Below are 22,010 nucleotides of genomic sequence, written 5' to 3'. Positions count from 1 at the left end.
TACTGTACTTATATTCTCCCTCGCTGAATCAATGTGTTAAATTTATGCAGGTAACATTAGAAGTGTTCAAGCGAAGGTTCCGTCCTGCTCAAATGCAACTCTTGTTACACAAATTGCTTGAGATACGAGTACAATACCTCGTACTACCAGTGTATATACTGTATTCCGTAGATAATGCTGTTCAAGTAGGCTTGTTTAACTGAACATATGTGGAGTGAAGTGTGGACTGCACATGGTTATCGTCTTCGTTGTTGTCGTTATCAGTCCACAGTAGTGTATTATGGCCAGTTCTACCCCGGTCCAACGTAACGTTACTTTCGTAAGGCATCAGCCTCGTCAGAGCCTACAACCGTTATTTAGCAAACATCAAGGAGAACGTTTTTTTTCCCGAAAACAGTTTTTTAACTCAATAGCTCCGGAGTCCGGATACATACTGTGTTATACAGTTCATGGGTAGCACGCTACTTCAGCGACAAAAAGATTCGTATGACTAAAGCATTTCATTGTTTGCATGCCAGGTAAATCACAAAAATTGCAGCTGAACCACTGGTTGTTTTCCGCATCATAGATCTCCATAAGCGATCCGTTCGTACCATCACCGCTGAGTCCACCCACCGCTACCAGCCGGCCATCGACGACGCACAACCGATGTCCATAACGTGGGCACGTCATGTCCCCAACGGGTTGCCAGACCGAATCTCCGCTACGTAAATCCAAGCGCTCGCAGCTCCTCAAGCGAACCCGCTCCAGGAACACTGCGTTATCACGGATTAGTGGTTCATCTCCATTTCCGCATTCTGGCAGTGGATTCGTTTGCCATATGGTGAGGCCGCCGGTAACGTACAGATAACCGTCGAGCTCCACCAATGCCGGCTGCATTCGGTTAATTCGCGGTGGGGAACGCATCGTCCAAAAATCACCGCGGGTATTGTATTCGTACAAACGGCGTCTAGAAAGTAATTCAGCGAAGCATATTAGCGTAAGAAACAAAAAAACCCTCAAAAAAGCGCTTTCAAGTTCGAAAACCAATGCAGTTAATTAAGAGCACACTTTATTAACAGAACCCAAATTGTGCTGGGTCTTGTTACTATCTAACTCTGACGTAGATAACAACAGCTATCCCCATGATTGTACTGAATGTACTGTACTCGGATCTTTATTGGCTATTACCCTGTATAAGCAAAAATGTTTCCGCCGCCATCTACCAACATTGTCGCATATTCGCCGTTGCTGTTGATAAGACAAAACAGTTTGGTAGTAAATAAAACCGAAGGAATTAATGTGAGTTAGGAGTTTCCATACCGTTCAAGGATTCTAGCAAACGGTGGGTCGGACAGGTCCGTAGACGCTAGATTACCATCCGTATCCACATCCTCTGCCCGTGCGTCGATCGCATGTCCCCGAAAGCTGCCATCTCCCGGCAATTCGTAATGCATGCTCCCAATAACGGTAGAAACGAAATCATAATCGTCATCCGAATAATCGGCAGGAGTCACATCAAAACAACAGAATACCTCTTCAGGCCGCGTCGTGTCGTCTTCGAGTCGGAAGATCGGGCCGGCAACACGCCGACGCTTCATCTTACGCCAGGTAATGTGTTCATTGGTTTTCCGATGAGTGACCATAGCGTAGATATTCCCGTTCAGCGTTCGGGTGTCGGATTCCATGTGGTGCATGGCGCTGTCGTTGTTGAAATGACGGTTCACTGAGTATGGCCAGGTGTCCACCCTTACAGCGCGTGTTCGGAGATCGAACTCGGCTAGGGCTCTTTCCGACACGGTAATGTACAGACACTGGTGGCGGTTACGATTACGCGGTAATGGAAGGCCGACGTATAACGTGTCGAAGAAAGCGCCAATAACATGTCGATGCCGCGGAAATATGTCTTTTAATACTCCGTGACACCGTTGTCGTTCTTCGAAAGACAAGACAGACCAGCGGATTTCGCACAGCGTGACCTCTAAGACGTGTGCATCGAGTTTCCTGTTTTTCTGGTACCAGCAGCTTAGGCTCTACGAGTAGGCTACATGCAGATACAGGTAACCAGCAGTAACAGTAACTATTAGAGGGTTTCTAGTTTTGTGCAAGTAAACATGTTCTTACCTCGAATACATCCATTTCCGATGCTACAACCAAGAACGGCTGCCGCAATATCACCAACAATTCCTCAACGTTCAAACTGGCAAATCTTGGAGTTTTCCTGATAACTGGGAACATAGTACCTACTATCTCGCCAACCCTTCTCTTTAGGTGCGCATGAGAGCGTTGCATGCTAAACTGCAAGAGTCGCAGACAGCTAGCGGCCGAGACACCGTGTTGGATAATGAACCCGACGCAGGCTTCGACTAAGGTATCCATCTGAAAGTAATCGGCCGCGGCATAAACCGATAAAACATTGCTCTTGTTAGTGTGGTAACTCTTGGAAACGGGTAGAGTTCCGGGTTCTTCTACGATAAAATCAGCAACAAGTAACCGCGCGACGCATATACCACTGGAGAATGGCGGAACATGCAGTGTGATCTCGTCCTGCAGTCCTTCCTGGAAGTGCTGCACATTGAACATAGCGGCGAAATACGCTGAGGTGGAAGATAATCGCTTTCGGCTGGCCATCACCGGGATTCGGTTTTTGCCAATCAGAAACCTCACCGTGTCGGCATCGAGTCCCGTTTTGTTTTCAGCTGCATTGGTACGCCGCTTTTTGAGGCAAGGTCCTTCGAATGGTTCATTCATTTCTCAAAGTTAGTTTGTAATAACAGTACGTAATTGCTGTAGAATGCATCTAGCAGAGCAACCTGCGAACAATTAATAACCACAGCGCAAATTTGTTATTGCTTTCTAATACTGTAAATCGCAGTCTATTCCGTGTGTCTATTTTGGGCCGGAAGTACGTATTAAAATAGAACTGTTTACAGTGCTGCTGAAAGGGTTCGCGCGTTTGTCATCATAAAAACATTTTAAATACAGTGCAAACATAAGTGCTTGCCGACTGACATGTCTGAGCACATTAATTCAAGCGCATTGTAGGTAGCGCTTAGATATTTCACTCTCCGGTTATCAAGGATAAACTGGTCGAAGATAACAATTTACAAATAATTCAGTCGGCATTTACGTACATATTTGTGATAAGAAGCTTAACCGGCATTGAGTCGGGATTTCGCAACAATGCAGTTCAACATAATCCCTAGTTGAGATACATATTTGCAACATGTAGCAATAATAATTATGCTTTATCATGGGGGCAAGCATATTGTTTCAGAAGCAAAACATTGGAATTTGCTGTCTGATGGAAAAGGCGTAACATAAGGCAGTGGTATTTTTCGGCTGGTCCATTGATTTTGGAGAGAATCGTACTCTTCGACTTCACCAACAGCCTCGTTGGACTGGGATTCTCCAGCGACAACAAGTTGGCCATCCACCACACAAACGTAGTGTCCGGCACGCGAACATTTCATCGGAGAAATATCTTCCCAGCGAAGCTCGCTCAGGTTAAATCGTTCACACTCCACTACGAAGATTTTCTCTTGCAAGACCTCCTTGTTGTCGCCACTAGTCTGAAATCCACCTATCACATACAGAAAGCCATTCAGCTCAGTTAGAGATGGTTGTAACCGAGGGGCTCCTGGCGGCGAGAGTACTTCCCATTTCTTTGCATTGGGCAAAAATCTTGCAAAGTATGCCCTGGAAAACATATTATCGTCCACATTAGTTTTGTAACTTTGATTTACCGGTATGTATGTACTGTATCTCCAAAGAATACTGCGCACCCGTTAAGGAGAAAGATATATCCGTTGCAAGCCACCATCACCGGGCTGATTTCGTTCCCGCTGCAAAACAGCAAACAGATGCTTTATTTGGTCATCAGTTGACAGAAAATTTTTTCCAAGACTAATTAACCCATTTAGTTTATGGCTGTATGACGGATCACTGATCGTTCATCCTACATTGACATGACGCAAGGGTGATTTTAAAAAAAACGGTAAAGTATCAGCTTTAATGTATAACATGTTGTGTTTTGGTCTTCTACTGTATTGCATTGTACATCACACTTCACACATGCTGTACGCTATGTATGCAAGCGTCAAAACCGCTTTTACACAAAATCGTCCATTTGCGCGTTACCGCGGAATATCGGAGTGAGCCACCTTCTGGTGTGTGCAAAGAAATCTCCCGAATTCATTCCATACGTTTATGCAGGAAGTGGCTCACCTTCTTAAACCGAAATCAGGTAAGGTCAAATCTTCCACCTCTTTCGGCGTTTTTGTACAATGCACTTGAAACATATTGCCTTGCAGAACATAATGTTTGTCCTCCAAAACAACACCGGGGAACCGGCTGTTCGCATAGTGACTCGGTTCGGCTAAGCAGCATTCATCGGCAGTGAGCGCTTCTGTCACAGAGAACAGGGCACCGGACCGGCTTCTCCTCTCCAGCTTCCACAACGACACCTTCTTACCACGCTTAATGATCGCGTGCGGTACGCCATCAACGATCGCCAGTTCCGGTGAAACACAATGCCCAACCGGAACGGACGGATTGACGTCGTACGGCCACGATTCACCGCGCACCACATTCAGACGCAAGTCGAATTCGTAGATGGCGGCTTTGGCGCTACGATGGCTGCTCGGTGAGCGCTGTACGCAGATGTACAAACTCTGATGCCGGTTACGTTGACGCGTATGGGGATAAGTAGAAGTATCCACCAGCGTAAAGTATTCGGTTACTGTCGCTTGATGGTCGGGAAACAGCTCGCCCAGTTTCGATTGGCATTGCAGGCGTTCGTCGGCAGACATTGCGTACCAGTGAAACTCGTCGAGAACTGTCGTAATGCAGTGAACGTCGAGCATCGGATGCTTTTTAAACCAGTCACAGACATTCTGCAAAAACAACCAGCTAATAGTTTCTTGAAATAGCTAACGGCAACCATTAGTACGTCAGCTTTACAATTACCAAAAATATTTGTATCTCCGATGTAACCATGAGAAACGGCAGTTGCAAAATAAACAGTAGTGCGGGCAAACTCATTTCGTCAAACTCGTTATAATCCCAGATAACCGCCAGTATTGGTCCGATCAGATCTCCAAGGACGCGTGCCATTTCGGGGCGCGGGTACTTAAGGTGGATCTCCAGCAAGCGCAGACAGCGTGCCGTAACGACGCTGTATTTCTTCATGAACTGGATGCATGCCCCTACTGCCGTTTCCATTCGGTAGTAGTGGGCCGCGGCGTATAAGCTGACAATGTTGTTACTCGTAACTCCGAACGTCTTCGTCCAGTGGGATTCTTTTGGTCGTAGTTCCTGATTAAAGTCGAGTGTTAGGAGCCGTTTAACGGATTTGGAATCGGAGAGCGGTGGAATTGATAGCGGTATCGTGGTCCCTGGTGCATGATCTTGCAGCATGCTTGCGAAATAAGGTGACGACTCGGATAGTTTGGTTCGATCGGCGGATATCGTGGCGTTGTCCTCGCCGATGGTAAATGTAACATTCTCTTCTTTAGCCACTTCGGACTCCAGATTTAATGGGGTTTGATTATTTATTTCTCCATTATCAGAATTCTGCATTTCAACATCTGAGGTGGACATTTCTGGAACGGCCAAAGCATACAGGTGGCAAATGTATGTCAGTGTCAGAAAGGCATTTCGAGGATGCAACTCTGAGTGTGCAAGCTTTAATGTAACTTATCTATGCATCTTTCAAAAATAAAGTTCTACTGTAGTATCTCGTGCTGTTGTGTACTTGTGTGGTAGTCACAAACGGAGTGATTTGCATTCAACTGAAAACTAAAGTGAGCCAGATGACTGCACAATGTATGCTTTTAACTGTGCAGCTACTATCCTTCACTTTCTTATCAAAACCTTAATTACTAGCCAGTAGATAACAAATGCGCTTAGGTAAACCTGTGAAATTGTCAGTAGGCACTTGCTGTGCGGTAATGCATACTTGTATGGGGCAATTTACGTGAACTAGACATATCGTCTTGCCGTTCCAATAAATTATGGCAAAGATGTTGCAAGAACACTAACCAATAGGTCGAGTCAATGGCGTTCTGTTTAATTACGCATAAAACTGTGTGATCTTAACGTTTAGCAGACGCTTAGCCCGCTCGGAAGCCTTAAGCAAACACTTCTCAATCCCGACCGCAACCTTCCTTGTCAACCAAAAGGTTGACACACCAGAGCTGCCCGAGACGGGTGGATAGACGCACTGGATGCGCATAATTACAAACATAATTTCGCCGTCCCGAAGCCGTACGAATACACGATCGCGACCATGTTCCCAATGGCGCTTCCCCTGACAAAATCTCATGGTGACCATACTTGAGCGCCGGATGCCCCGATGTCAGGCTTAACCTTGTGAAACTGTCGAACTTGCAGCAAACTAAGTGCCTCAATAAAGCTGATAAATTATTTAAGCAATAAATGCGATTTCTGTCAGTAAGCCGAGCTTTGGGGTACGGTATATAGTATGCGAATGCTTGTACTATTGCACAAGGAAGCAAGCAGCATGTTTATTTGATAGAAAGACCGTTTTTTGAATGTACAGAGTACAATCTCGAATAAGATCTGCTGTAGAAGTTAAACAAAGAACATAACATTACTGTACTTGTAGGAGTAAGTGCGCTGCGGGTATTATTTTGTCGAAGGCTTTCGCAGACAATACAGTACTGTTCTGCTAAACATTCCAACTTAGTAAATGTCACAACAAGTCGAGACTACTAAGCTGCGGTTGTCTGCTCCTTTTATTATTACAGATTTGCACTGCGGTGTATGGTATGTACCGCGGTATATAGGTGCATTAATTAACTTGAAACGCAACAAGCGTAGAATAGCTTAACCTAATAAATTTTGGTAAACCGATAATGAACCCGCCAACAAAATTGTTTGTCGGACAAGCACCAAGTTCCTGCACTTCAGAATTTCGATTTTGGAATCCTGGCCGGATACTTTCAGACAGATTTCGGTCCGGTAAACCGCCACAATAACAACATTTTACAAAGACAAACATGTTGATTCTAAAACGAATGCTTGTATGTCGTCAAAGCCGGCTTTCTGACCAGTGCATTTCGCTCTTGGCCAGGCAAATTCAGGACTTGTCCATTGATCCTTTACTGCATTGTAGCATTCCATGAAATGGTTAACAGAAAGGTCGGGAGGGATATTTCCTCCTACGGCTACAAGCTGACCATCAACCACGCATACTCTGGGATACGAACGGGGACACTGCAACGAAGCAACTGATTCCCAGCAGAGACGCTGTAGATTAAAGCGATCGCAATTTGCTGAAGGGTGATCCCCCTCTTCGCTGCCGTTCTCCGAGTGGATTTCAGAGTCTGCGATTTCCTCACCAATATTATAACCGCCTATCATGTACAGGAAACCATCCAACTCAATCATGCTACAACCCCAACGGCTTGGCTGAGGTGGTGCATACTCCTCCCATTTCTTGGTGGCAGTGTCGAATTTCGCAAAGTGGTGGCTGCAAAACCACACTCGTACTAATTATATTAGCCGCACTATCTACAACTGTTAGCTATATTTCTACAACTGTTAGGCTGTATTCATACAATACAAACAATTTGCGGGGAATACGATTTGTACGATTGCCCTCACATACGTGCACGATCCGGATAAGGTGACGGCCTGATCAACCGATTAGTGTTGATATGCAAACTCTACCAGCTCTTTTTCACAGGGAATCGATATCATACACGTTACACTCACAGCTGTGCAATTGCATCGTATTAATATCCAAAAAAATTTTGCGAGAAGTTACGCATACTGTATCTACACAAATCCACACGCAGCAACTACGTTGTATGCGTTAATTCACCCGGTGTATAGGAAAATGTATCCGCTACACGTTTCAAGCGAAGCGCGTATGCAACCATGCCTGTTAAAAAAACCACGAAGCGCTACATTAATAAAATCATCACAATGAGAAAAATCAATACATTACCGTCGGTCCACAAAACCAAAGGGTGGTAGAGGCAAACGCCGCCTGTCGTTCCGCGTACCCACATCATGGACTTCAAAATAGTCGGTATTAATGGTGTAAAGTCCGTAGTGCCGGTTGTGCATCACCACTTGGGTCTGTCCACCAAAAGCATCAAACTCAAATTCGTACTCTTGCAGACTTAAGGTCGCCGCATCTCCAGCGCAGCATTTCCATTCACAATCAAGAACCCGGGAGAACCGAAAGAATGGACCGGCACCGGTACGGCGCTCCAGCTGGAGCAACGCAACTGGACACGTTACGTCTTTGTCGCAATAGACCACCGCATATGTCCCTGTGAGTCCGGTAATGAAATTGCAGGTGATGGACTGTGTGGAACTGGCGGAGGGGAGCACGTGGTTGATGTCGTACGGCCAGGATTCGGATCGCTCGGTGTGTAAGCGCAGATCATACTCGTAGATTGTGGCGTGTTCCTCGCTATCACGAATACTAACGTACAAACACTGATGCTTGTTCCTCTGGCGTGGTAGTGCATGACAGACAAGGCTGCTTTTGTTAATAAATGAGATGATCTTTTCTGACTCACTCGGAAGTAGTTCTTGGATCGTAGCGTGACACCATTGTCGTTGCTGAATTGTTAGCGACGACCATCGAATTTCTTGGAGTAGCATCAGCAGAGCTTGTATACCGGTATCTGGATTGCGTTCGATCCAAATATGAAACGCCTGGAAAATAACTGCTCTTCAGATTAATTGTGATTAAATTAGAGAGTACGCTGGGACTAACTTCGAAAATGTCCATTTCGGAGGTCACAATCAGGAACGGCTGCTGCAGCACAAAAACGAAGTTCTTCCGCGTCCAGTTCACAAAAACCTGGACATTTAGTCAAAGCTGGAAACATACTGCCGATCATCCGCGTAATAATGTCATGCGCGTCTGTACGCGGATGTTTCACATGGAACTGAATTAAGCGTAAAAATCTGGCGACCGTCACTCCGTACTTCGAGATAAACACAATACATTTAGCGACTACAGCTTCCATTCCGTAATAATCCGCCGCAGCGTATACGCACACCACATTGCTCTTATTGAGTGGTTCGTCTAAACCAGTGCGATATCGTGGCACCAGCTCCTGCGTCTCCATGTAATATCTGACAAGGCGAGCAACGGCACTAGCGCTGGAATACGGCGGGACTTGCAGTTTGATCTCAGTCTGTGCCGATTCTGTGAAATTCTTGGCCTCAAACATGGCCTGGAAGTATGGCGATGCAGCCGATAACTTTTTCCGACTGCACGTCACTTCGATGGGATTAAAAGGAAAGTAATTATTGAAGTCAGTGTCGTCATCGCTCTTATCCATGATAAAACGCACTTCATCGCTAAATTTTGGTTGAGAGGTTTTCCATGCTGGTGCGTCTTCCGTAATGTCGTTAAGACTTTCGATTATGCTCGAGATATTCATCCTGGTACGTGGAAAGCGCTCAAGTTTCTAGTCATCCAATCGCAGCAGATATCAATTATATATGTAAGCGTTTCGTCTCTATATTAGTGTAACTGCTTCCATTTCTAGATGATGATCTCAAATTCTCAATCCTCAAATTACAGATTTTATGATTTTTACACGGATACTTAGGTTTAAAATAACGCCGCTGCCAAACAGTTTACAACAGTTGTTCGACTATTGCTCACCGGAGGCCAGTAGTGTAGGTATTTGAAAACTGTTGTCTAATTGCGTTTTGCCGATAGAGCTGTCAATGCTTTTTATCGTGTAATGTTAAAACTGCATATCTGTAGCTATCGCTAAGTGTACAACAATAACTAACATGACAGCATTTCCAAATTGAGATAACTTAAGTAATAGAGATAGAAACCAGACGAAGTAAAGTAGCAAAATACCAGTTATCGGACGAGCAAATTTTGACGGTATGTAACCGGCAAAAGACCCGACAGACGGCTAATCCGCCAGGAAGGTTTTGGCGGTTACATACGATGCCTGGCATCTCAATTTTTATGCGAACCGCCAGCGTATCTCAAGCCGCTTTCTTTTTAGGTTTTTTATCAGATACTTTTTTGTATTTTTGTGAGAATTTTGTGCTAAGTGGCAACTTGCAATTGCGGATGCCAATTCAACTGATAAACGTTGCTAAAACATTGCCCTTGCAGATACGGGTCCATCAAGCATTAATCGGAACCGGCACGCCTTATGGAAATCACCATTGTGTGACAGTTTCCATGAAATTTTTAGAGTTCTCGTCCATCTCTGAACAATTTTTTTATTTTCTCTTCCTTCGATAACGCGCTTGTTTATTATTAGTTTGCATGTGATATATCTGTGCTCCAACTCACTTACAGGAGTACTAAATGGAGCCTCTTTGTTCACTGCATAGTGCATGGTGCTCTATAGCTGTTCTTACGGAAAACAAGCTGCTTCCAAAACAAAACTTGAACCTATCCGCAACAAATCTTGCACACTAGATAACCCTAGTTCCCCTCCAATCCACTCAGTTCTCTCCACATTATATCGCTCCACCGGATACGACGCGGACGTACAGCTACTCCTTTGAAGACCTCCAACGGCCACCAACTGGCCATCCACAATGTGCAGGTTATGACCAAATCGTGGACAGTTCATCGGCGCTACCGGTTCCCAGCTGCCTGTTTGCAAATTGAACCGGTCACATTGCGGGGACGCCTTCTGCGGTCCTTCAAAGAATTCCGGACCCGCCGGATTGACGAGACTTCCACCTACGGCATACAAATATCCGCCCATCTCGAGCAACGCTGCATGTGAGCGCAGTGTCGCTGGTGTTGCATATTCCGTCCATTGCAGAGAAATTCTGTCAAATTTCGCGAAATGGTACCTAAAAACATAAAATATCATCATTGTACGAATGTAATGCGCTAACTATACAGCGGTGACCTTTCCATACCCAGTCAGCAGGAAAATATTGCCGCAGCATTCTACTAAATTTGGCGAACCCTGTCCAATAATATCGAATGGTGGGAACGGCAGTAGCCTTTTGCTACCTGGATCACCGACATCATGGACACTGAGCTCGTTGCCTTCATCGTTGAACTGGTAATGTTTACCCTCAGAAATTACATCGAAACCTTTCATATACCAGCGCTCATTCTGCCCCTTAAAGCAGCAGCTGTCTGTATCAAGTGCTGCACCCAGTTGGAAAAATGCTCCTGACCGGTCGCGACGTTCCAGTTTGCGTAGCAAAACGTATTCGTCTTTAGCGTTTTGGATACTGGCGTAAGCGATTTCATTGATTACCACGACATCAGCAGCAAATTTGTGTGCTGGATGAAGCAGTCCGAAATGATTGACTGGATCATATGGCCACGCCTCCGATCGCACAGTTTGCAAAGATAAGTCGAGTTCGTAGATTGTGCCTCCCGGATTGCGACCGCGACGTCTCGGCCGCGATACAACAACATACAGGCACTGGTGCTTGTTTCTCTCGCGAGGAACAGGATTCACGACGGCGGAAATACTGAGAAAGTAGCGAGACAAGAAATCGCCGTGATCGGAAAAAATTTCTTTCATCGTTCTCAAACACTCCTGGATTTCTTTTTCGGAGAAGGTGTACCAACGGATTTCATCGAGGAGCCCACTTAAGCTGTGTACGTCGGTGTTCTTGTGGCTTTCACTCCATGAACAAAGCGCCTACGAAAAGGTTTTTTCCCGTTGGAGTTGTCGCTGCCAACTAATCGTAAACGTGTGTAGCTTACCTCGAAAACATCCATTTCGCAGTTACAAATTAGGAATGGTTGCCGTAAAATCAGCTGCAAGTCATCTGCTCTCAGTAATACAAAATCGCATGATTTCCGTAAAACCGGAAACATGTTGCCAGTTTGTGCTAATATTTTCTTTGATAAATCGTATCCCGGATTCCTTACGCTAAACTGAAGTAGTCGCAGACACCGCGCCACAGTGACTCCGAAATCTTTAATGAACTGCGCGCAAACTGCACTGACAGATTCCATCTGGTAATAATCAGCAGCGGCTAGACGGAAAAGCACGTTGTTTTTATTAAGCCCTTTAATGAACGTTTCCATATTCCAGTCCGGATGCAGAATTTGGACAACCGACTTGGCATTAGAAAATGGGGGTACCGGAAGTTCGATGATGACGAGCGATCGCTCTTGGAACCGACCGGCTCCGAACATGGCAGCAAAATAAGGGGATAAGGATGACAGTCGTTGCCGACTCGTCGTGATTAGCATTTCCTTAGCGCCGATACGAAAAGTTACTTCGTCCGACTGGCTTTCAGTATTAATTATGGCGAAAGTATCCATTTCATTCGCCCTGCTATCGCGAAAATACTGGCGAAAATGGCAATGTCAGGAAGGAAAATAAATTCATAAGAAATAGTATTCACTGCTATGCAGGCAGAAAACGGGCTATGCTATGAAAAGTGGGAGATACATATTAACGTGGGCACAGACTGTAACAGGTTTAGTGAGTCATCTGTAATAGTGCTAAATACCGGCACCCAAAAGACTTATAAATAGACGGAGAGTTCAACGAGTACGATATGCAGTTAACAACCTTACCCCACTATGACCACAACGAATGACTAATTTCTGCATAAATACCGGGAAGGTTTTGATAACGTGGTGACTGAGTAACATCCGCTGCTATAATACGGCCGCTATGGAAAACCAAATACCATCTTATAGTGTCCTGTGTCGGACTGAAAAAAACCCAGGTTCAGTGCGATCCTTCTTATGAACTGTCCTGAATTGTGTGGGAAATCCAAGCCGGTTCACCTTAACCAGTATTATGATCTGCACTAGATCACTATGGAATCTTCAGTTAAATGACTGAATTAGCAGGTATTTAGAAGGCATGATTTCGCTTTAAAAGGAAATCAACATATCTGCAGTAAGCTTTGGAGTTTGGACTTATCAAGCACATCCGACTTTATACCTGCACCTGGGTACACACACACCTTGCACGTATGTATTTTTGTATTGTCACTACTTCAGTATGTGAGATTCTGAGTATATAATCTTTTATACGGGTACTACCGGTATTTTTAATAAATTGAAATCATTCTTTCCTATGTACACTAGTCATATTCCCGTTACTTGATTCCTTATGGAATGCAAGTTACTTCAGCAACGAAAAACTGACTAATGCGGAACGTAGAGCTGGCTCCAGGTAGAACAAAGTTCACATCCGTCCAGACATTACTTTCAGCGTGGTATCTCTCCACTGAGCCTTGAGCACCGCGCCGTTTAGGATGGATTCTCCCGACAGCAACCAACTGGCCGTCCACGACGCACAAATGACGCTCACAACGACCGTTATGCATCGGAGCAATCGACTGCCACTCTCCGGTTTCCAGATGGTACCGATCACATTCGGTGGAGTAGACAGTGGTATCACTGTCGAAACCATCGACGAAATTGTCGTATCCGCCGGTCACATACAGATATCCATTCAGTTCGATCATGTCGCATCGGCCGCGTGGTGTACCGGTAGGCAAAGGACAATCTTCCCATTCGTCCAGTCGGACATCGTACCGTGCGAAGTGCAGTCTGAAGTAGAGACCGTCGAAGTGTACTTCAAAGTTTGCACTCACGCCATTATTTCGTAATGTACTATAAACCAATTTGAAAATACTGAGCTTCTACTTCAGCTTCCAAGAAACGTACCCGTTGTACATGTAAATATTACCATAGGATGCAAAGGTCACCGCGTCCTCGAATTCACGATATCTATCAAAACGGCAAACGTACAAACATGTACATGGTAAAGTCGATCATGTTTGTTACCACTGGAGCAAGATAAAAGAGACTGAAAATTACGTACGAAGGCGACGTCAATCTGAATTCTGGACTCGGCAAATGTCTTTCGTTCTCTCTTCCGTATACATCGTGAACGTAAAGATCCGATCCATCGAGAAAGTAATGCTTACCATCCATAACCACTTTATCTCGTTCATCCCCAACCTCACATACGGGCATTCCGCACGGCGGAATTTCAACGAAACAGTGTTTGGGTAACGCGGGACCCAGATGGAACATGGCCCCGGCGTGGGCGCGACGCTGCAGTTTATGTATGGATACCCGATCGAATTCCGGGTCGCGGCCTTTCTGAATCACAGCATACGCTTCCTGGTTGATCACAGCCAGGCGGGGATGGATGAAATGCGTTGCCCGGGGAACGTCTCGTGATTGGTTAGATCGTATGGCCAGTTCTCGGTTCGCACCGTGTGAAACCGCAAATCCAGTTCGCAGATTATGGAGGTGTGACCGATAGTGCGCTTGCTTTTAGGTAGAACGATCCGGATGTAAAGACACTCATGTTTATTGCGGTCGCGAGGTAATGGACTCGGAGTGATCGCCATAAGATTATCCAGTTGCAAACTCAGATCAGGAAAGCACTCTTCAAATTGTTGTCGACAGCGACTTTTTTGGCCTGCACTTAAAGCATACCATCGAATTTCAGATAGCATTGAATACACAGCTTGCTCATTGACGGTCTCCTTATTATGTTGCAGCCAGGAATGCAGTGCCTGAAAAGGCAAATTTATCCGGGGCCTCAAAGAGCGCACAATTTATCTCTAACAAGTTAACAACGTGAACGTACTTCGTAGACGTCCATTTCATCATTTATGTGCAGAAACGACCGCCGCATAACATAAAGGATCTCGTCTAACTTCCAGGAAACAAATTCCGGGGATTTCGTTATTATGGGAAAGGCGTTACCCACAACTTCGTCGACTTTTCTATCCAAACGGGAATTCGGTGAAGCGAGATGCACGTGAAGAAGAGTACAGCATCGCGCAGGTATTATACCGTATTCTCTGATAAACTCTGCAGTGGCCGATTTGGCCCACTGGATGTCGTAATAATTCGCAGCGGCATATAAAAAAACTGCATTACTTCTGGTAATAATGGCGCCTAGTTCGTCGACTGAGTCACACGTTAAAAGATGGATAACCGATTTTTCCGTGGAATACGGTGGTATCTGCAATTCGATTTCCCGTTGCAGGCCTTCTTTGAACTTTTCCAGATCGAGTAAGGTTGCAAAATACGGTGATTTTTCTGACATTTTTTTCCGGTCCAATTCTATGGATTTAACTGATCCCACAAGAAACTGGATTGTGCCCTGTTCCTCCATATCGAAAATGTCAAAACGAAGTTTCAACTCCGGCGCTAGTTTAGTTGAACAGAACGTGGCCAGAAAAAGCATATTCGGCGAGACTGTTACAAGAATATCAAGAAATATCAAGAATACTGCTGCAATAAGCCAGTTCAACAATACCAGAATGGGAACTTATTTTTAGGCAATACCTGATTCTGCCCGCAGTCGTGAATACGAATAACACTCCCTTCCTACCGGCGTTCATAAGTATGGAGCTTCCATACATGTGATAGGCGGTAGGAAAGGAATGGAGGTGCAGAGAAACCACAATATCTGTACAAGGGAATGCAGAAATAAGGAAGGCTCTACGAAAAATGCAATTGTTGCAGTCGTGTGCATGAACGGCATGTCTCGCTTACGATAGCCTGATACAGCAACAACAACGCCGGGACACTCTCCTAAGTATAAAGTTTACTGTACGACTTAATGCGATATGCCTTATTATTGCCAGTAAGTGCGAAATGTGTACCGCATGGCTACAGTTTCCTGTGCCGGCATAATCTACTTCAAATATCGATACTTTAGAAATTTTGCAAAGACACAAACCTATTCATCTGAGCCTCTGTAACCTGTACAAGTATGTACAGTAAATTGAGTCCATATGAGTACCACACTGGGCTGACCATGCTCAATAAATAAATCATTGCTCCTCGGAAACGGAGCTGTAAGAGATTGATGGAAAATCTGTGGACTGCATTGCAAAGTATACGCCGGTCGTTTTTTTAACTGAGATAAATTTGATTCCAAGAAATTTTGAGCTTTTGAAAAGACAATAGTAGAACCTGGCTATTTGTAACAGCGTTACAAACCGGTGGATTTGATTGTAGCACGATTAATTTTTCTTATAAATTTTCAGCAACGTATAAAGCAAGATGGTTGTTTGCTTTATTTAATAACAAGAAACAGCCTCGGCTTCGCCTCCGCGTTTCTTGCGGTACCCAGTCTATGGCCGGTTTAGTCAAATGATTTCGATCAGCTATTTAGTTACCATCTTATTCCTTCAGCGAAACTAAGCTAAAATGCAGATAGGATAAAAAGTGAATTTATGGCTTTTGTGCACTTATGGTTAGACGCATTCACTTTCACACAGAAGGAATTTTGTAAACTTCTCCCTCCAGACCCCAAGTCTACCAGGTACTAAATTTGAAATTTCCACCGAAAGAATGCTTGCAATAGATTCTGGTGGTAGTTCGGTCACTCATTTTCCTAGAGGGCTTCTGGACGGTAATGGAAGTTCGGTCACTTGCTCACCCTGCGGGGATCCATGCTCTGTACAGCAGCGGTAGTTGGGTCACTCGTTCACTTAGCAGGCTGTGTTTTGGACAGTAGTGGTACTTCGGTCACTCGTTCACCTAGCGGGCTGGGTGCTCTAGACAATAGTGGTACTTCGGTCACCCGTTCACCTAGCGGGCTGTGTGTTCTGGACAGTAGTGGTACTTCGGTCACTCGTTCACCTAGCGGGCTGTGTGCTCTAGACATTAGTCGTACTTCGGTCACCCGTTCACCTAGCGGGCTGTGTGTTCTGGACAGTAGTGGTACTTCGGTCACTCGTTCACCTAGCGGGCTGGGTGCTGTAGACAATAGTGGTACTTCGGTCACCCGTTCACCTAGCGGGCTGTGTGTTCTGGACAGTAGTGGTACTTCGGTCACTCGTTCACCTAGCGGGCTGTGTGCTCTGGACAACAGCGGTAGTTCGGTCACTCGTTCACCTAGCGGGCTGTGTGCTCTAGACAGTAGTGGTAGTTCGGTCACAGCGGGGGCTCTGTGAAACTAAGACCGTCTGGCCGGGTTTTGGAATATGAGCACTCAGATTACGGAAATGGTTTTTGCTGTTGGAATATGAGCACTCAGATTACGGAAATGGTTTTTGCTGATTCTATACGGGAAAGCTGGGTTCGTGTATCCCTTTTTATTTTTTGTGGTAAAGATCTAGAATGTAGATACCGTATTATTCCGTATTATGCGGAATAATTTAAGGACTGTACATGCTGATAATTAATCCCTGTCCTTAGTTTTGCTCGGACTGCAGTGAAAGGTCAGCCCGTTTAAACGATTACTATGGTCAGTTTGGTTTGCAGCTGCCTTCAAATGGCTTTAAACGAGAGTTCTTATTCTTAAGGGAAGTGGGCCGGTACATGGTACCAAATTCGTGTACATGCACGAAACCTTACACTTTCGCGCACTCCCAAACACATTTTGTTTCGGTTTATGACTTTCTGTAGCCCGAAGATTTGTATACACTGGCGTGAAAACCGTTTGTGCGCAACATCCGGTTCGGGAGTTATGGCTTTTAGAAAATTCCAAAAAGTTTAAATGCATTCAGGTGTACCAAAAGTCTCATTATGGACCGATCTCGCTCAAATTTTGCACGTAAATGCGCATGTCCAGGAAGTTCGTTTTTACACCAATCCAGGCTTCCATGATTTTTTTCAAATTTTAAAATGAATTTTAAACTTTTTGAAACTCATTTTAAAATTTGAAAAAATTGCTGGAACCATGGATCGGATCATCGGTGTAGAAATGTTCTTCGCGGTTATGTGCATTTACGTGCAAAATTTGAGGGAGATCGGTCGATAATGAGACTTTTGGTACACCTGAATGCATTTAAACTTTTTGGAATTTTCTTACAGCCATAACTCCCGAACCGGATGTTGGTACCATGTACCGGCCCACTTCCCTTAAGTCATGTTTTTGAGCGCTTTAAATTGTTAATGATTTATTTAAACAGAGTACCAGTTTAAATTTACTGGATTCGTGCTCCATGCAACAGGACTTTGAAATTGTTTTCAAAGTCACCTTGAGCTTTCAGCTCTACCGGCACCGGTGTCTCTGCACGGAAGCCGGAGCGGATAATTACCAAAACAAATGCATGTGACACAGTTTCCAGACATGCTGAATCGAATGGCGTTAGCAGTTTTTCGAATAATTTTTTGGTTTGTTCTGACCACATCGTACGGGGTTTTCCGTTGTAATATAGATCTTTACCTGGATAAATAACGAACGCTCTTAACTTCGTATGTGATTTCTTGTACGTGCAAGGTAAACATACAAACACATGCAGTTTCCAAATTTTGTTGCAGGCAGCAAGAAGCAAAGCGAAGTTTTTTATTAAGAATTAGGAGGGTGTGCTTGCTGCTTCATTCTTCGCGTGAAGCCTCTCCGCACCGCTCTTTTTGTTGCTTTAGACTGCTCCTATTGTTTTATAAAGGACCTTGAAGGTCATACTTACCGGTATGAGTAATAGAATTATACCCAGTCATAATACTGCATTGTCTACAGTAGCTAGTAGTACTATATAGCTACTAGCTAGTATCTAATTATAATATTGTTCTAATACTGTTATGCATAAAATCCTGCCACTATACCAATCTGCTTGTCAGGAATTCACTTTTCCAGCGCGCACTGCAAATACTCAGTAGTCAGTAGGTAATCACCAGGTACTTTTATCAGTCGTAACACAAAAGCGCAAAGCGCGTACGAAGTGTTCCTTAAGTGCGGTCATTCTACATAAGCGCTCAAAACGACTCTTAGTACTAAACAACCGGCAAATTATAATATCATAATGATGTCGACCGTTAGAAAACGCCCTTTAGTCAGCGGATGCTCACACGATAGGATGTTCTGGCAACACTTATGTGATAAGACATAGGGTAGCATTTACAGAACAGACTGTTCTGAACAGTTACAGCGGAATGACGCTACGTTAAAAAAAATGCGGCAACATAACAGTGGCCTAATTTCATTTCATAATTTAACTGATTTTCTATTGTCTAGTCGAACATATATCATGAGAGTTACAATAGATGTAGTGATCTTCTTCTTGTGCCAGGTAGGTTGCACTGTTAAGGTCATAAGTTACTTTCGCTTCGGTTTGTAATAATCGACCGGAGCGCAGCGAAGGTCCTCTAATTCAGCAAAAACGAAAAAGTGTCTGTCTGTCCATGTGTCTGTTTGTCCCAAAAGAGCCCCGATGACGTCATTACTTCCCGTTCTGTATGACGTCAGTCACCACTAAATGTTCGTGATGCTTTCCCAAGTTTGAAAATACCTGGTTAAAAGCTGTGTCTGCCCATCTGCCTGTCTGTCCCGGAAGTGGAATGCAACTTCGTTATTTCGCAATCTCTTTCTTGTAGCGCTACTACCTTATCAGGTCATTACTTTTTTGTATGCGGTCATTTCATTTTTGGTCATTTCAGATTTGTATGCTAACGTAACCATAAACATGTGATGCCTCCTTTCCTGGATAAATTTTTTCACGGGAAGTAAAAAATTGCACATTATAGGGTACTGAAAGCTGTTAGACCTCAGAGGTCGGCAAATCCACCAATGGAGGCATAATCGCTGCTTTCCTATCTCAGCCAACCACTACATTTGAAAAATGCAATTTTTTAAGTCGTTTCATACGTTTTGCTATCATTGTCGTCAAATTCTTGCTCTCTGCCTAAGAAATCAAATAGGATAAAGGGCACATGAAATCAAATAGGAAATTACAGGAAGAAAACCTCAGTAAACTTCACGAATCATAATGTACGGCTTGGGCTCAGTCCAACAGTAACTGAATTTTAAAAAAATAAAACGAGAAAACAAGGACGTGAAAGCCGCTTGCGGGCTGCGATAACAAAAAACTTTGTGTACTGCCATTTTCGAAAACTTCACTCATCATTTCGCAACATTACTTTCGGTTACGTTTCCGTTCCCTTCTACGTGCATAAAGTCGGAAAAAACGGATCAAGGAAGGAAATCATTCAGCCGCTTAAAATATATTTCTGAATACTGTATACGCCTCGGTAAAGTTGAATGTTTACATTGCAACAGCTTGTCAAGTAAAGACGCATGAGTGCATCACAAACGAAAGGTTAACCAGTAACCACATCCAATTCTTAACGTCGCGCTCCGGTCTACCAATGCACGCAAAAAGTGCATTTTCCTAGTTTTAAGGTGAATATGTACTTAGAGCCTGTGCCATCCGCAGCGCTTCTACGACGACTTGAACATGAACCCTGCTCGATATGTTCAGATATGTTCAGATTTATAAATCTCAGCATTTAAATAAAATATACCAGAAGGCTACAAAGTTGTGTTAAGTGTCGCTTACCGGATGAGCACCGTGGCGTGAACGCCGTGCAGTTACTGAAGTACCGCAGCACCCCGCCGCAATCCTTCCTTAAATCCTACTCGCGCCCGGCCATTTTGTCGCCCACGCAGTCTCCTTCTCGGCCACCTCCGTTCAGGCAAAAGCATGCCCCAGTTAGGCATATGCCGGCGAACCGGCGCCGTCATCTTTATCAGGAATACCGCTTGTACACCAGATGCACATCCAGGACATAGTGGATCCCCTGCAGCGGATCCAGGCGCTGGCAGCTCCTTGAAGTCGATGACACGGCCGCGCTGCTCCGAGTAATGGTTGATCTGCTCCATCAGCTGCATCACCAGGTTGTTGATGGTCCGTTTCTGTGAGGAGCGCAGCTCCCGTTTCGAGTTGTAGTCTAGGTGGGAGTAAAAGGATTTGGTGAAGAAGTCCCACTTCGTCGGATTTCTGTGGTCGGAAGAGGAGTAAGGACGGTGGATGGAGTAAAGCATCGCTGCATAAAAACCCATCATAGCAAAGATATGCAGCAAAGATATGCAGGAAATTTGTCGGAATATAAAACAAGATACTTGAGTGAATCACATAAAATAATAAACGAAAAATCATATTGGTACAGGCGACGCTAATGAGCTTTTTTTTAAGGCGTCTTGCAGTATGAAATGACACAAACTGTGCTGATTAATAACAGCGATTTAGTACGGCTAGAAAATGCAGTGACAAATAAAAGTAACGACGAACATTCAAAAAATGAACCACTCTACGATGTAATTAAAGCGCTACTGTTAAAACGAGTTTCCCGGTTATAGGTGAGCGCTTTCTTGACTTCACATCAGCCGTTACACTACAAATTCGTCAACATCATTCGCCGTCATTCTGTGACAACCTGTAAACTCGACATGCCCCGGTGATATTTACCATCACCGTTTCCTCACGCACCTAATGCCCTTTTGAAAATGCGTGCCTTCATCCAGCAGGACGTTCATGTCGTATGTCTGCCGGGATTTCTTTGTGGACACTGGCCAGGGTATTGGCTGTGTAATAGTTGTGGATCCGATGGAGATGGTGCGCTGTCTTCACCGGATGCCCTTTCACTACGATATCTACCACAAACAAATTATATATCACTTGCTATCAACGGATAGTCTTAAAAGTTTACGCAAACCTGCACACTTTTAAAGAATATTACTTACCTGCAAGCAGTTAACAGCAGTTAATGCTGCCCAAAATTATGGAAAAATAAAAATAAATAAATTAATGTCTGAATGAAATAGATTCAAAATCAAGAAACAACACATCAAAAAGTCCAGAAAAATTTTACCGTGCTGACTGAAAACAATAAACGTCGATGTACCTGGTACGACCAGACACAAGATACGCCGGCAAAATTCTGTATAGACCGACCAATCTCCACATCCTCGTGGGTGCTCAGTAAATGCTTCAGACAGTACTTAATATGGGGCGCCATTAAACGGAGTGCCGCCCGGCTGAACAAAAATGCCATACAAAAATACCGCCCATACAAAAATTCTCCCTGCAAAAAACATCAACCATGTAAATCTTAGCAATAAGTAAACTAAATCTAACATAATAATTTGCTCGTTGCAAACATCATCGCAGAATCTATTAACAATAAGTTGAAAATATTTAAAATCAATAAAAAATAAAAAAGTTATTATTGATACGTATTGCCGAGGCTGAAATACGGGGTGGAACTTTTGAAGTCTGTGAATATTTCTGTTCGAACAAAGTTTCAAATAAATATGGAAACGATTTGTGGAAGTCAGAAAAATGGTATTTAATTTTTT

The 22,010-nt window shown here is 44.2% G+C and overlaps 5 protein-coding genes across 8 annotated transcripts; all 5 read right to left on the bottom strand.

Annotated features, from left to right (window-relative positions):
• Positions 1-421: 421 nt before the first annotated feature.
• LOC129597232 (uncharacterized) lies at positions 422-2,994 on the bottom strand. Its single transcript, XM_055494703.1, has 4 exons — positions 2,104-2,994; positions 1,303-2,012; positions 1,171-1,230; positions 422-949 (listed from the first exon to the last, which is right to left on the bottom strand). Exons 1-4 carry the CDS (start codon positions 2,728-2,730, stop codon positions 448-450), a joined length of 1,899 nt encoding a protein of 632 aa, XP_055350678.1. The 5' UTR covers positions 2,731-2,994; the 3' UTR covers positions 422-447.
• A 42-nt stretch (positions 2,995-3,036) lies between these two features.
• Positions 3,037-5,760, bottom strand: LOC129597234 (influenza virus NS1A-binding protein homolog B-like). 2 transcript variants are annotated; one of them, XM_055494704.1, is made up of 4 exons: positions 4,948-5,760; positions 4,207-4,874; positions 3,765-3,824; positions 3,037-3,678 (listed from the first exon to the last, which is right to left on the bottom strand). In XM_055494704.1, the coding sequence occupies exons 1-4, from the start codon at positions 5,578-5,580 to the stop codon at positions 3,231-3,233; spliced, it is 1,809 nt and encodes a 602-aa protein (XP_055350679.1). In that variant the 5' UTR covers positions 5,581-5,760; the 3' UTR covers positions 3,037-3,230. The 2 variants fall into 2 exon arrangements, with proteins under 2 accessions (XP_055350679.1, XP_055350680.1); XM_055494705.1 differs by having other exon boundaries at positions 3,450-3,562; positions 3,726-3,824.
• A 974-nt stretch (positions 5,761-6,734) lies between these two features.
• On the bottom strand, positions 6,735-9,652 carry LOC129597241 (uncharacterized). 3 transcript variants are annotated; one of them, XM_055494716.1, is made up of 6 exons: positions 8,738-9,652; positions 8,538-8,676; positions 7,955-8,428; positions 7,829-7,888; positions 7,344-7,474; positions 6,735-7,218 (listed from the first exon to the last, which is right to left on the bottom strand). In XM_055494716.1, exons 1-6 carry the CDS (start codon positions 9,411-9,413, stop codon positions 7,184-7,186), a joined length of 1,515 nt encoding a protein of 504 aa, XP_055350691.1. In that variant the 5' UTR covers positions 9,414-9,652; the 3' UTR covers positions 6,735-7,183. The 3 variants fall into 3 exon arrangements, 2 of the variants coding, with proteins under 2 accessions (XP_055350691.1, XP_055350690.1); XR_008691545.1 differs by having other exon boundaries at positions 6,735-7,474; positions 7,613-7,888; XM_055494715.1 differs by having other exon boundaries at positions 6,735-7,474.
• Positions 9,653-10,256: 604 nt separating this feature from the next.
• On the bottom strand, positions 10,257-15,661 carry LOC129597235 (uncharacterized). The gene is made up of 4 exons (XM_055494706.1): positions 15,266-15,661; positions 11,690-12,269; positions 10,882-11,624; positions 10,257-10,812 (listed from the first exon to the last, which is right to left on the bottom strand). Exons 1-4 carry the CDS (start codon positions 15,340-15,342, stop codon positions 10,362-10,364), a joined length of 1,851 nt encoding a protein of 616 aa, XP_055350681.1. The 5' UTR covers positions 15,343-15,661; the 3' UTR covers positions 10,257-10,361.
• On the bottom strand, positions 13,016-15,272 carry LOC129597237 (kelch-like ECH-associated protein 1). The gene is made up of 4 exons (XM_055494710.1): positions 14,559-15,272; positions 13,779-14,484; positions 13,622-13,684; positions 13,016-13,504 (listed from the first exon to the last, which is right to left on the bottom strand). Exons 2-4 carry the CDS (start codon positions 13,991-13,993, stop codon positions 13,060-13,062), a joined length of 723 nt encoding a protein of 240 aa, XP_055350685.1. The 5' UTR covers positions 13,994-14,484; positions 14,559-15,272; the 3' UTR covers positions 13,016-13,059.
• Positions 15,662-22,010: the final 6,349 nt, after the last annotated feature.

Source organism: Paramacrobiotus metropolitanus, unplaced genomic scaffold, assembly GCF_019649055.1.
Source record: "Paramacrobiotus metropolitanus isolate TYO unplaced genomic scaffold, Prichtersi_v1.0 Parri_scaffold0000102, whole genome shotgun sequence".
Taxonomy (NCBI): domain Eukaryota; kingdom Metazoa; phylum Tardigrada; class Eutardigrada; order Parachela; family Macrobiotidae; genus Paramacrobiotus; species Paramacrobiotus metropolitanus.
Note: the sequence above shows the minus strand (reverse complement) of the source record. Positions and strands in the feature narration are given on the sequence as shown.